The following is a 12,538-nucleotide window of genomic DNA, read 5'->3' on the forward strand; positions in this document are numbered from 1 at the left end:
AGACCTGGACTCAGTCCTCGCTCTGCCTTTTACCATATTTCTGACCTTGGGCAGTAATTAAAGTTTTCTGAGTATCGGGCTGCTTATTTATGAAATGAGAAAGAATGGCTGCCATGTTTGCATCTCAGAGATATTGTGAGATTGAAATTAAAAATATCTGTAAACCATTGGGTTTTCCCCCTCAGTGTTGCATAAAGGGTGTGGCATACACACGGTACTTGAGTGAGTGAATGTTATTTTGGGGGGGCCGCGCAGCATGCGGCATCTTAGTTCCCCAACCAGGGGTCGAGCCCATGTCCCCTGCAGTGGAAGCGTGGAACCCTAACCACTGGATCGCCAGGGAATTCACTTGAATGAGTGTTTGAATGAATGTATGGGTATTACTGTGGCTACTACTTTATGTTTCAACAGAGACCAGATGAAGAAGCTGTGGTGGATCAGGGTGGGACCAGTACAATTCTCAACATCCACTATGAGAAAGAAGAGTTGGAAGGTAAGCACTGCTGTTCTGTGTACTGAGGGAAGTCAGCAAGAGGCAGCCTGGTGTGGGAGGAGCAGCTTTGCCATCCGGAGACCTGGGCTGGAGTCCTAACTCTTCTTCACGAGCTGTGAGACCTTGGGAGAAAATCACTTAATTTCACTTAGCCTCATTTTCCTCATCTGTTAAATAAAAGTAGGGATAATAATACCTGTCTTACTGTTAGGATCTAGTAGACAGCTTGTGAGACAGTGCTTTCAGCACAGTGAAGTCCAATATAAATATTAATAAATGACCTATTCCTTGAGAATGTGAAGCACTCAGATCAGTTTATTGATTCTTGACAACTGCTTGGAAATATAGATACAAATTTACACAAAAGAAAATAAAATACAAATAGGTTTAAAAACTCAGTTTGGCCATAAAACCCTGTTTTTGCCCCATTTCCAATGTATGCTCTTCCCATTCTAACTATACCCATTTCTGCCTGGTGTTTTCATCTAAACAAGAACAGGGAGAACACACACATACTTATAACATATTTGCTGAGAGTTCACAGCATAGAGTTGTATAAAAACCCACTGAAGTGGAAGGGAAGGAAGAGGCCTTTTAATTAAATGACCTGCTCTATCTAGTTTACCTTATCAAGGCTCTTCCTTTCTCTCCTCTCCCACCCCCACTCCCCCCATGACCCTTTTGTGCTGTCCTTCTGCTTTCCTTTTTCCCACGGAGCCTAGTTTCCTGATAATGATGGCAATGCTCAGTTTGATTAAAGAAAGGCTCGTGTCCACTGTAGCTTGAACGAGAACCCACATTTGGCTCAAAAGCCTTTGCGCAATCTCTGCAGCATCTCCTGCAACGTTGAAGGCTATGATACAGCAACTTTCTAATGACTGAGACAGCACGTGAAGTGTTCTCTCTGTACTGCTTGTTCCTGTGCTGTTTTTTTTCATCAAAGTTGTACTGTCCCCAGAGAAAACTTGTCCTTTGGACGAGAGAGCCAAAGCTGTAGAGGCTGACTCATCCTCTGGGTCTGTTACCATGAGAACTTATGTGGGTGGCTCTGTGGAGGTCAGTGGAGTTCGGACATATCAAGGTCAAGCTTTCGAAGTTATTTTGACCAGATGGAAGAGGAGCCAGTGTGGGTTTCAGCAGTTGGGAGAAAGGGGAAGAAGGATGGGTGTAGAGGTGGGAGGCTAACATTTGTTGAATGACCCTTGTGTGACAGGCATTTGATTAGGCACTTTGTACAAGTTGTTTTTTTAATCTTCACAGCAACCCAGGCAGGGTGATGGGGAAACTGCTCAGGGTCATCTAGCCTAACAGCAGGTGAGGCTGGGATGGAATTCTGCTCTTTCCACTCTGCCACACTGCCTGCAAGGGAGGACGGTACCCAGCGTTAACCACCCAACCTCAACTTCTCGCTCCATCATATGAACGTTTTTTATGTGTTGCCCCACCCCTCCTTCCGCCCTGATAATCCTATTGCCTCCCTACCAGTCTCACTGTACCGTGGGGGTACTTTTACTTTTAGTTTAGTTGTCTGGGCCCACTAGACCTTTGCCCTCAGCAAAGAGGTAACCATTTATGAACACTCTTATCTACTTGGGAGTAGAATAATAAGCCTGGGCAAACAGTCTTGGATCCCGAGGACTGGGTTCCATCACAGAGTTCAGCTGCGTAATTGGCAGTAGGAGCATCTTCTCAATATGACATCATCTGTTCCTTACGTAGTCTCCATTTTCCTGTAAAAGAAGGCCGTCTGTGATGATGGCATTGCTAGGGGAAAACAGTCCTTTAATACATAGAAACCTTTTTGAAAACTAGAATCTTATTTATGTTAGCGCTTAAAAAAAAAAAACACTACAGGCAATGGAGGACAAACAGTGCCCACTCCTCAGGCCTGATGTGGTTCTCAAGTAGCTCTGGAGAAGAGAAGAGGAAGTTGGGATTTGCTGTGCTGTGGGCCCCGCCCTGACTCACCCCGAGGGCAGCCCTAGGGCTCAGTGAGGCTGCACTCAGGGAAGTGCTGTCTCTTGAAGGCGTGGAATAAAATCAGTCCCACTCTGATGGAAGACAAGTAAATTGTTCTAATTGTGTTCTAATTGGCCATGTGTGCCATGATACAAGGTTCTGTGGCGGCAGATAAAGCTCTGGGTCTTCCTTCCCCTTTGTTCTATACCCTCTACACCACGTGACATAAACCATTTTCAGAACTACTTCTGAGATGTAGTCTCTGGACATTGTTAGAGACTTGTAAACGTGGTTTTTTTTTTTGGCAAAAATTAACTCCATCAGCAGGAGAAGGTGCATTAAACCATAACATCGCTTTTTTTTATATACATGGGAAGAGTCAAAAGCAAACAGTAGGACAGATTTCCAAAGAGAAACTCACAAAGAGCAATAGTTCATGATTACTTCAGTGGACTCTCCCAGTCCCGGAAGAGCACCGAGCAGTGGCTTTAATTAGAGGAATGGCTTTTTCCGTCTTTCCTGGCAGAACATTATTCCTGATTAACTACTAGACTAATGAATCCTAGAGTAAGTTTGGTACCTTCTAATAAGTTTTTAACAGAGGTAAGAGCCATTTGGCCTTAGTTATAAGTTGAATAAAAAAGGCTTGCATGTGCTCCACATGTTAGACTCCCCCCGCGGTTACTGACTTTGTGTCAACCTGAAGCCCAGGGGATGGGACACCCGTCCCTGTGAGCTAACGAGTTCTGTGCGCATGCTTGATAGACAGTGTGCTCGGAATGTACTCCGCGTCGGAAGGCCCAGGTTCCATCTGCAGGGTGGGCTCCCCCTGTGATTTCTGTCCTGCTCTGCAAGGTTCCATCCCAGTTCACTAATGATTGCTCTCTGTACGTGTGTACATACTTATTTTAAAAAATAAATTCTAAAATTACATCTTCTAATAAGTTTTTACTAAATGAATACTTGTATTTGCACACAGTCCCCAGAGAGTAGGTTTGACAATAACTGGAAAAAAGACTGGAAAGAAGGCAGAATTTAGGTGAGTAGGTAGGTGGATGAGGGAGATGAAGACTGTGTGGGTAGGAGAGCAGTTGAAAGGCCAGCAAAGTGACCACAGGATTGGTTTAGTAAAGTCACTGGGCTGCAGAATCCCGTTAGATGGACTGGGTTTTATTGGTGCTGTATTCATTTCCCAGTGTCTCTTTGTTTGTCTTCTTTTCTGATTTCACTCAGGATATCCAAGTCCCTGCTTCCAAGTCTCCAGCCTAGAAACTGATGCCTAGTTTTCTGATAACCACTCGGTCATTCTTAGCTCTGTGTCCTGCTGGGGCTTGTTTTCATTTTTGCCTGTCTCTCTGGTGTTTTCAAAAGGCAGGTGCTGTGGTTGGCTAATGTTTGTGGGAACTGATTGGACCAAAAAAATTTCTTAGAGAAGGAAAAGTCTTCCTTGGTAATTCTTTCCAAAAGTCCCCTTATCCAGGAACTCTTCCTGGAATAAGGTCTCCATCCTCAGGCTGGCTAGGACCTTCTCAATCATCCCATGCCCTGGTGAGTATTTCATCCACTCTAAACACATTCACTTTGGTTACATGTTCCTGTTGTGACCCCTTTCAGATCAGAGGCCTTCTTAGTTCAGGTTGTGTACTCCTGAGGGGATCCTAAGGGGTTATGTTGCTGGTGGAGGCACCTAGGAGGTAATCCATTTTCTGAATATTTGTGGAGTGATGACCATGTGGAAGATACCGTGCTTTGTTATGTGAGGGATTCCAGGAGGAGGAAGGTCTGACCTGGGACTTTGAGGAGCTTGCAGATGAATAGCGGGAGAAAGACTGATAGATGCCTAACTTTAATGCAAGGCATAAGATAAGTTCATAAGAGAATGCTAGCCAAGGACTCAGGGTTTACAGGAAGGAGGCAGCACCTCTGATCAGGGGGATCAGCAAGAATACCAAGAAGGAAGGTGCATTTGCAATGAATCTTGAAGGAGTGAGGCAAGTCAGTGTCCGGAAAGCATTGGTACATCTGGGGAAGAGCAGTTTGGTTTAGGTGGAGGAGAGTGTGAGGTGAGGGTGGGAGCATCAGCTGAGGCCATGAGGAGGAGACGGAGTCAAAACCAGGCTGTTGGGCTTCCCTGGTGGCGCAGTGGTTGAGAGCCCGCCTGCCAATGCAGGGGACATGGGTTCGAGCCCTGGTCCGGGAAGATCCCACATGCCGCGGAGCAGCTGGGCCCGTGCGCCACAGCTGCTGAGCCTGCGCTCTGGAGCCTGCAAGGCCACGTGCCACAACTACGGAAGCCCGCGTGCCTAGAGCCCGTGCTCCGCAGCAGGAGAGGCCACCGCAATGAGAAGCCCACGTACCACAACGAAGAGTAGCCCCTGCTTGCTGCAACTAGAGAAATCCCACAAGCAGCAATGAAGACCCAGTGCAGCCAAAAATAAATAAATAAAATTTTAAAATTTATTAAAAAAAAAAACAGGCTGTTCTGTTGTTGGTGTAGATGCAGAAGGTGTACATCTCTAGATTTTTTTCCCCCCAGAACATTTATTTGGTGTGGGCATGTGTGGGATTTCCACTTTGATCTCTCTTGAGATGATCACTCAGTTCTTTTAGAGAGCTTTCCCTTTGTTTCCCTGTTGAATGTATAATTTGTTCTAGAGGAAGAAAAAACTAGAAAGGAGGCTGGGGCCCGAGCATGCTGGAGCATGAAGGGTCCCGACTGTAAGAGTGAGCCGTGATCAGACCAGTGCTTCTGGAGGATTTGTTTGTAGGATCGAATTGGTGGGGGAGGCAGGAAGCAGGCCCCTGCTGTTGTCAAAGTGGGAGGAGAGAAAGACTTGACATCCCTAATCTATGGGATGGAGTGCTGAGGGGCAAGGTGGAAATCCAAGGTAATGCTGAGATTTCAAGCCTGGAAAGTTGAGAGAATGCCATGAACAGAAACATAGAAGAAGTGAGTATGAGTCTGATTTGAGCTGGAGGATGGTGAGTTTGCTTTGGAACATATTGAGTCACTGGAGATAAAGATTTGGGGATCATTTGCAGAAGTAAACTTTGAAATCAGGAGAGCAAATGTCACTAAAAAGAGAGAAGAAAGGGACCAAGGACAGAAACCTGGGGAACCTTCCTTTGGTGGATTGTGGTAAGGCTGGAGAAGCAGTCAGAGGAGTGCAAGTGAGCCAGGGAAGGCAGTGGTACAGGTGTGGGGGAAGCCCAGACCACCAAGGGGAGGAAGTAGTCAAGGGATGGGGCTGCTGCCTGGAGCATGGTGGGCTCTCCAGAAAGTCTTTTGAATTGAACTGAGAGAGACGTAAGATGATAGAGATTTGGTGATTTAGTGGGCTTTGGCGTCCCTAATGAGGGCAGTTTCAGTGGAGAGCGGCCACATGCAGAGGCTGTGGAACAAGGGGATGGTGAGGAAAGGGAGCTGGGTCGGTACACTGTTCTTGAACATGACTTGATGGAGAAGGGAAGGGGACAGGCAGAAACTTGGGAGAATAGCACTGCACTGGGAACATTTCTTTTTTAGTTTTATTTTAAAATATTTATTTATTTATTTATTGAATGAAAGATTCTTTAAATCGTTATAGTGTGCAAAAGTTTCACACACGTGATTTCATATAATCCCATAATAACCCTTTTTTCTCCCTACTCCTATATTGCCTATCCCTCCTCCCCCCCCCACCACTGGTAAACCACTGGTTTGTTCTCTATATCTGTGAGCCTGCTTCTTTTTTGTTTTATTCACTAGTTTGTTGCATTTTTTAGATTCCACATATAAGCGATATTATAGAGTATTTGTCTTTCTCTGTCTGATTTATTTCACTTAGCATAATGCCCTCCAAGTCCATCCATGTTGCTGCAAATGGCATTATTTCATTCTTCTTATGGCTGAGTAGTATTCCATGGTATATATGTACCACATCTTCTTTATCCATTCATCGGTTAATGGACACTTAGTTTGCTTCCATATTTTGGCTATTGCAAATAATGCTGCTCTGAACGTTGGGGTACATGTATCTTTTCAAATTAGTGTTTTTGTGTTTTTCAGATCTATACCCAGGAGTGGAATTGCTGGGTCATATGGTAGGAATATTTCCTTTTTAGGTAAGAGGGACTTGAGAAACCCGTGGAAGGGATGGATGGAAAGGAGAGACTGAGGATAACTGATGGAGTGGGACCCAGTGGGGTGGGAGGCGATGCTCATTAGCCTGGAAAAGAGGAAAAGCTGGAGGAGGAAAGTGAGCCTGACTGACAATGGAGGGAGTTCCCAGGACAGGGCCTGTCTTTTCAGTACAATATGAAGCAAGGTCAGCTGCTCAGAGGAAGTGTGGGTAAGGTTGTGGATTTGAAGGCAGTGACTAAAGACTGTAACAGCTCCTGTGGTGGAAGATGTGCGGGGGCAGCCTGAGATCCAGAGTGTCGAGCAGCAGTAACTGGGCAGAAGTGGGGGGAAGATCACTGCTCTGTGTATCCAGGTGTAGCGTCCCTGCAGCTACTGATTCTGGGCTCCAGGCTCACCAGGAAGACCGGGGAAACCAGGTGGAGGTCAGAGAGGCCTGGACGTCAGGCACAAAACAAAATAATGTTTATGGATGGAATGAGAAAGTAGGAAGGAGGAACTAGAGAGAAACACTATGGGATCACTTCTTTTCTTGTGTTCCCCTCTTTTTGTAAAATATTTAATATCTCTCCCTTATGCTCCCAGCCTTATGCCCCTTATGATTTGTAACTAGTACTCTCACTGCTATTCTAGATGGTGCAGAAAAAATATAATGGAAACTGATCCTGGAATTTACTGGTTGCTAAAATTGATTCCAGGCATCGTGATAAGCATTTTACTTACATTTCTTACTTGCTTCTCACAAAAATCTTCTGAGTTTAAAGAATAAGCTTCAGTATTCCTTTTTAAAGACAGTCACAGAGAGATTAGATAACTTGTTGAGGGTCACACGGCTAGTGAATGATGACGTCCAGTTTTGGACCCGGGCAGGTTGACCTGAGCACTTAACCACTTTCTCAAATGGCCTCCCTGCCGAGACCTGCTGTAGGTGTCATGGCGTGACTGCATCACGTTTTATCAATTGCTCAAATCGTTGTAGTAGCAACAACTAGCGTTCGTTTCGGACTCTACAGTTTGCAAATCATGTTCACGCCCATTATTTCCTTTGATCTTAACAACATTCCTGTGAGGTTTGCAGCCACATACAGGACTGAGACCTTCAACTCCCCCATCTCTACAGCTTCAGTCCTGGAGGTCTTTGAAGTTTTGTCATTACAGCGTTGTGACCAGGCCAAAGGACTGTACTCTTTTTCTTCTCTCCTCTCAAATATACTAGCCTCCTTTTCCTGAAGGAGTTCTCTCCACAGACCTTCTGCTTCTTTTCAGGTCATAGGACTCTGTACGTGGGGGTCCGGATGCCGCTGGGCCGGCAGAGCCATCGGCACCACCGAACCCATGGCCAGAAGCATCGGAGACGAGGGCGGGGCAAGGGAGCCAGCCATGGGGAGGAAGGCCCCGAGGCCCTGGCCCATGGTAACACCTCGGGAGGGAGGGCGGGTGGGTGTCCGAACCGGGAGGCCTGGTGAGGCTGAAGGGGTGTGGGATGGACATGGAGCAGGGGGTGGTCTTGATTCTCTTCCATAGACTTTCCCCAGCTTGCTTCCAAGAAGAAGAAATGCCTCTGAGAATCAAAAGTATCTTCCTGAAAACTTCACAGTTCAGGCCCCTCAAATCAATATCATAGAAGGTGAAATCATTTGCTAGAGAATTAGCCATTCTTTTTGGTCAAATTCATCAGATTTCTAGTTTCTCATGGGTTTTCTTCAAATGGTCTTACTTAATAATTTTTTCCTCCCGTGAAACTGCTTCCAAAGAATAGCTTTTTTTCTGGGAATAAAGAAATCTTTTTGACCTGAGTTCAGGATTATCTTCTGTATGTTCCTGAAGTTGTGAGGCCCCCAGGTGCGCTGAGTGTGGCAGGATGCTATTTCTGCTCTAAGCTGAGGCTGGGAGCAGACCTTTCTCCGTGGCTGATTTTCCAGACACACCATCTCAGCGTGTTCAGTTCATTCTTGGCACTGAGGAGGATGAAGAGCACGTGCCTCACGAGCTGTTCACAGAACTGGATGAGATCTGCCTGAAAGAGGGAGAGGACGCCGAGTGGAAGGAGACGGCCAGGTGAGGCCTTAAGGTAGCCTGGGTCAGGATTTGCTCGGGCAGGCAGATGTGTAGCTTTCCGTGAGTGACAGGCCTGCCTGCCTTTTATTTCTTCATGGGAGACGTGACGACTGACATGGGGACTGATGTTCTAGGGTCCTCTGTGGGAAGTCTTGATGTTGGCCTCTTTGTCATGTCTGTGGTAATACCTATGTCAGTTGACCTTGAGCCCGGGATTGGTGACGGAAACACAGAACGTTAAGGCGGTCCTCTCTCACTAGTTCCTGGGCTCTTGATGTTAAAGGTCTGGCTAATAAGATGCCTGAGGGGGCCCCCTTGGTTTAGACCTAGCCCAGCAGACACAGCGTAGGTCCAGCCTTTTCCTACGCGTGAACCATAGCATCATTTGGGTTTTAATTCACTGGAAATTCCAGAATTTTTGAGACATCCTATAGGACAGTCCAACTTCACAGACACCTTTGGGATTATAGCCAGCCTGACAGTAGGCCCCCCTGGATTAGTTGTAGAGTGACTATGCTTGTCTAAGGCCCAAACCCCAGAAGAGCCCTCAGATTGACCAGGGCCATGTCTAGGGCTCCTCCAGTGACTGACAAGTGAGACTTCTGGGTGATGCAAAGCCAGCGTGCCTGAGCCTCGGGGAAGAAGGTAAGGTGGGTAACCAGCAAAGCGTGGCTCCACCTCTCATTGGAACAGCGCTTCCTGGATACCTGCTGTATCCGTGGGTGTGTTCCCTGGGTAGAGAGGATTAAACAAGCCAGTCAACCTGGTACCAAGCAAGGAGGCAATTAGCCTTGTCATTCTGTCTTTGCCAACGTCTGAAGGTCACACAGATAGGCTTTTTATTGTTTTTAATTAATTAATTAATTAATTTATGGCTGCGTTGGGTCTTCCCTGCTGCGCGCTGGCTTTCTCTAGTTGTGGCGAGCGGGGGCTACTCTTCGTTGCGGTGCGAGGACTTCTCATTGTGGTGGCGTCTCTTGTTGCGGAGCACGGGCTCCAGGTGCGCGGGCTTCAGTAGTTGTGGCACGCGGGCTCAGTAGTTGTGACTTGCGGGCTCTAGAGCTCAGACTCAGTAGTTGCGGCGCATGGGCTTAGTTGCTCCGCGGCATGTGGGATCTTCCTGGACCAGGGCTCGAACCCGTGTCCCCTGCATTGACAGGCAGATTCTTAACCACTGCGGCACCAGGGAAGTCCCAGATAGGCTTTTTAAAAAGATAAATATTATCATTTTATTAATGTGATTTGTCAGTGTATCCAGATGATATAGATTAGATCTGTTATTTTTTAATTGCGTAGGCAATGCGTGCTCACTATAGAAAATTAGAAAATAAAGATAAGCAAAAAGAAGACGAAAATTACGTGAAATTCTACCAAGCCAGGGATAATGAGGAATATAACATTTGATGTCTTATACATGTGTGTGTTTGTATTTTAAATTTTTTCTTTAAAGAAAAATGGAATCAGTTTTGCACTGTTTTATAACCTACTTTGTTCACTTACCAGTGTATCCTGAACATATAGATTAGATTACAGTGTTCAATATGATTATTTGGGTATCTTTCTTTGTGGCTTACGTTAAAAACTCTCTCCTGAAAATTCCTCATTTTCTGTCTTTAACATCTGGTTGTTTGTAATGCTTCCAGGTGGTTGAAGTTTGAAGAAGATGTTGAGGATGGGGGAGAGCGCTGGAGCAAGCCTTACGTCGCAACCCTTTCACTGCACAGTCTCTTTGAGTTAAGGAGCTGCCTTATTAACGGAACGGTCCTTCTGGATATGCATGCGAACAGCATAGAAGAAATCTCAGGTAAGTTAGGTGAGAGAAAACAGAGGAATGTTTGTGTCAATTAGGAAGAGTGGTGTAGAGCAAAGAAGAAAGTGGCTGTGTGTCCTTGGGCAAGTCACTTACCTTCCCGACCTCAGCGCCCTCAGCTATGGGATGGGTTTCAAACTAAGAAACTACCCTACCTATTCCCCGGCTTATTATGGGATACAAATGACATGGTGTGAAGTCTTCCATTTGCCTGTTCATTCGGCAAACGTTTATTTTGTATCTATTAATGCTTGATAATGTGCTAGGCACAGGGGAATAAAGATAAGATACAATTTCTGTCCTCAAGGAGCTCCCCTTCTAGTGGGGAAAATAGCCATGCGTGCAAGAAAAGAGCACTGGTTTGGTAATAATTAGAGAAAGGGGCAACTGGGAGTTGTGCAGAGAAAAGGGGGTTACAGTGAAAGAAAGATTTTAAAATATGGCAGCTAGGGAAGACACGTATGAAGTTGAGCCAGAGTATCCCCACTTCTTCAGCAAGACGTGAAGGGGAGGTGTCTGATGGAGTTGCCTGGTACAGGTGAGTGTAAGTTACTATGTTTTAGGAATGGAGTTTGATAAACACCTGGGTGCATGTGAGGATTTTCCTCAGCCTGGCTTTGTGTGGCTGGACAGGTTAAATAAAGATTTCTCCAAACTTTTCTCCATTTCAGGTATCCAAGTAATTCTGCCTCTCTGGGATCACATGGAGACCCAGGGAGGGGTCAGTACTGATGGGATCGGGTGTCACCTCTGAAGGCCCTAAGAGAAAGTTATTCCATGCTTCTTCCAGTTTCTAGTGGCTCTAGGTGTCCCTTAGCTCGGGACTGCGTAACTCCAATCTGCCTCCGTCTTCACCTGGACTTCTTATCTGTGTCTCTCTCATAAGGATATTTGTCAGTATCATCCAAGAGATGATCTCATCTTGAGATCCTTAGTTGCATCTGGGAAGACCCTTTCTGCTAATAAGATCACGCTCACAGGTTCTGGGGGGTTAGTACATAGACGTATCTTTTGTGGGGGAGGCACCATTCTACCCACTATGAAAGCCAAGAGAGGAGAGAGTTTCAATTCATCAGTGTCAGATGCTGTAGAGAGGTCAGGTTAGGTAAGGACCAGAAACATCTGCCAGATTTAGCAACTGGAAGGTTGTTGAAGATTTTATTAAAAGCAGTTTCATTGAGGCAGCCAAATTGCAGGGGGTGAGGAATTTTTCTTTTGAGAACTTTAAGAAATAGGGGAGAGAGAGAGAGAGAGAAAGAGAGGGAGAGAGGAGGCAGTAGATAAAGGGAGACCTGGGGTGGACATTCTCCTTCTTTTTTTTTTTTTTCCAAGATGAAGGATCCTGAAGCATGTTTATAATATGGGGCAAGGAACCAATCAATATAAAGGATAAAGATAGAGAAACCTGGATCTTCCACTTGAATATTTAAAATAGATTTTCTTTATTTATTGCTTCCAGCACTTGGATAGTCATGGATGGAGTTGGAGTTGAAGATAGGTTGGAGTTTTGGGGAGGTGGGGGGATGGGTATGTAGGGTTGAAGTAAAACTGCTGTGGTTCTTCACATCAGGTACCTGAGGTATTCATGTTAGTGATAAGGATAAGTAAACAGTTTCAAGTGTTTACTGTGGATCAGCACTTTATACAATCTTATTAATTTTTTATGACAACCTTCTGAGGTCGGTGATAATATTAGCTCCATATTACAGATGAGGAAACTGAGGTACAGAGAGGTTATCACACAGAAAGTGGTAGAAGTGGGATAACTGTGGACCTTTAGCGCTCGAACCCATGCTGTTAACTGCTGTGCTGACTACCTCTCAGTAGCGGGTATTGGGATTTTTTCCCCTCAGTTCCGCCGGGCTCGGCAGGTCAAGGTTGATGCTTGGTGGTAATTATGTGGGGTGCTTAATCAAGAACAACTTAATTATTCTTGGCAGTTCCACCTTTACATAGTCATTTGGAGTTCTACAGTTATAGTTTCTCTAGACAATCACAGCAATGTTAAAATCTCTGAGAAAGGGAACGTAGAGGAACTTTGGCAGATGGCAGAACAAAATGGTAGTGATGTGGACTTTTGAGTCAGACAGTCTTGGGT

The 12,538-nt window shown here is 45.6% G+C and overlaps 1 protein-coding gene across 3 annotated transcripts in view; it reads left to right on the forward strand.

The window, feature by feature from the left end:
* The window catches only part of SLC4A8 (solute carrier family 4 member 8), an 88,379-nt gene that overhangs the window by 23,124 nt on the left and 52,717 nt on the right, over positions 1–12,538 (forward strand). For all 3 annotated transcript variants that reach the window (XM_082352349.1, XM_082352350.1, XM_082352351.1), the window contains exons 2-5: positions 412–493; positions 7,839–7,985; positions 8,495–8,630; positions 10,274–10,434. In XM_082352349.1, the coding sequence (XP_082208475.1) occupies positions 412–493; positions 7,839–7,985; positions 8,495–8,630; positions 10,274–10,434 (526 nt within the window). The remainder of the gene's footprint in view (positions 1–411; positions 494–7,838; positions 7,986–8,494; positions 8,631–10,273; positions 10,435–12,538) is intronic.

The sequence above is a fragment of the Balaenoptera borealis genome (genome assembly GCF_965194805.1).
Source record: "Balaenoptera borealis genome assembly, chromosome: 13".
Classification (NCBI taxonomy): domain Eukaryota; kingdom Metazoa; phylum Chordata; class Mammalia; order Artiodactyla; family Balaenopteridae; genus Balaenoptera; species Balaenoptera borealis.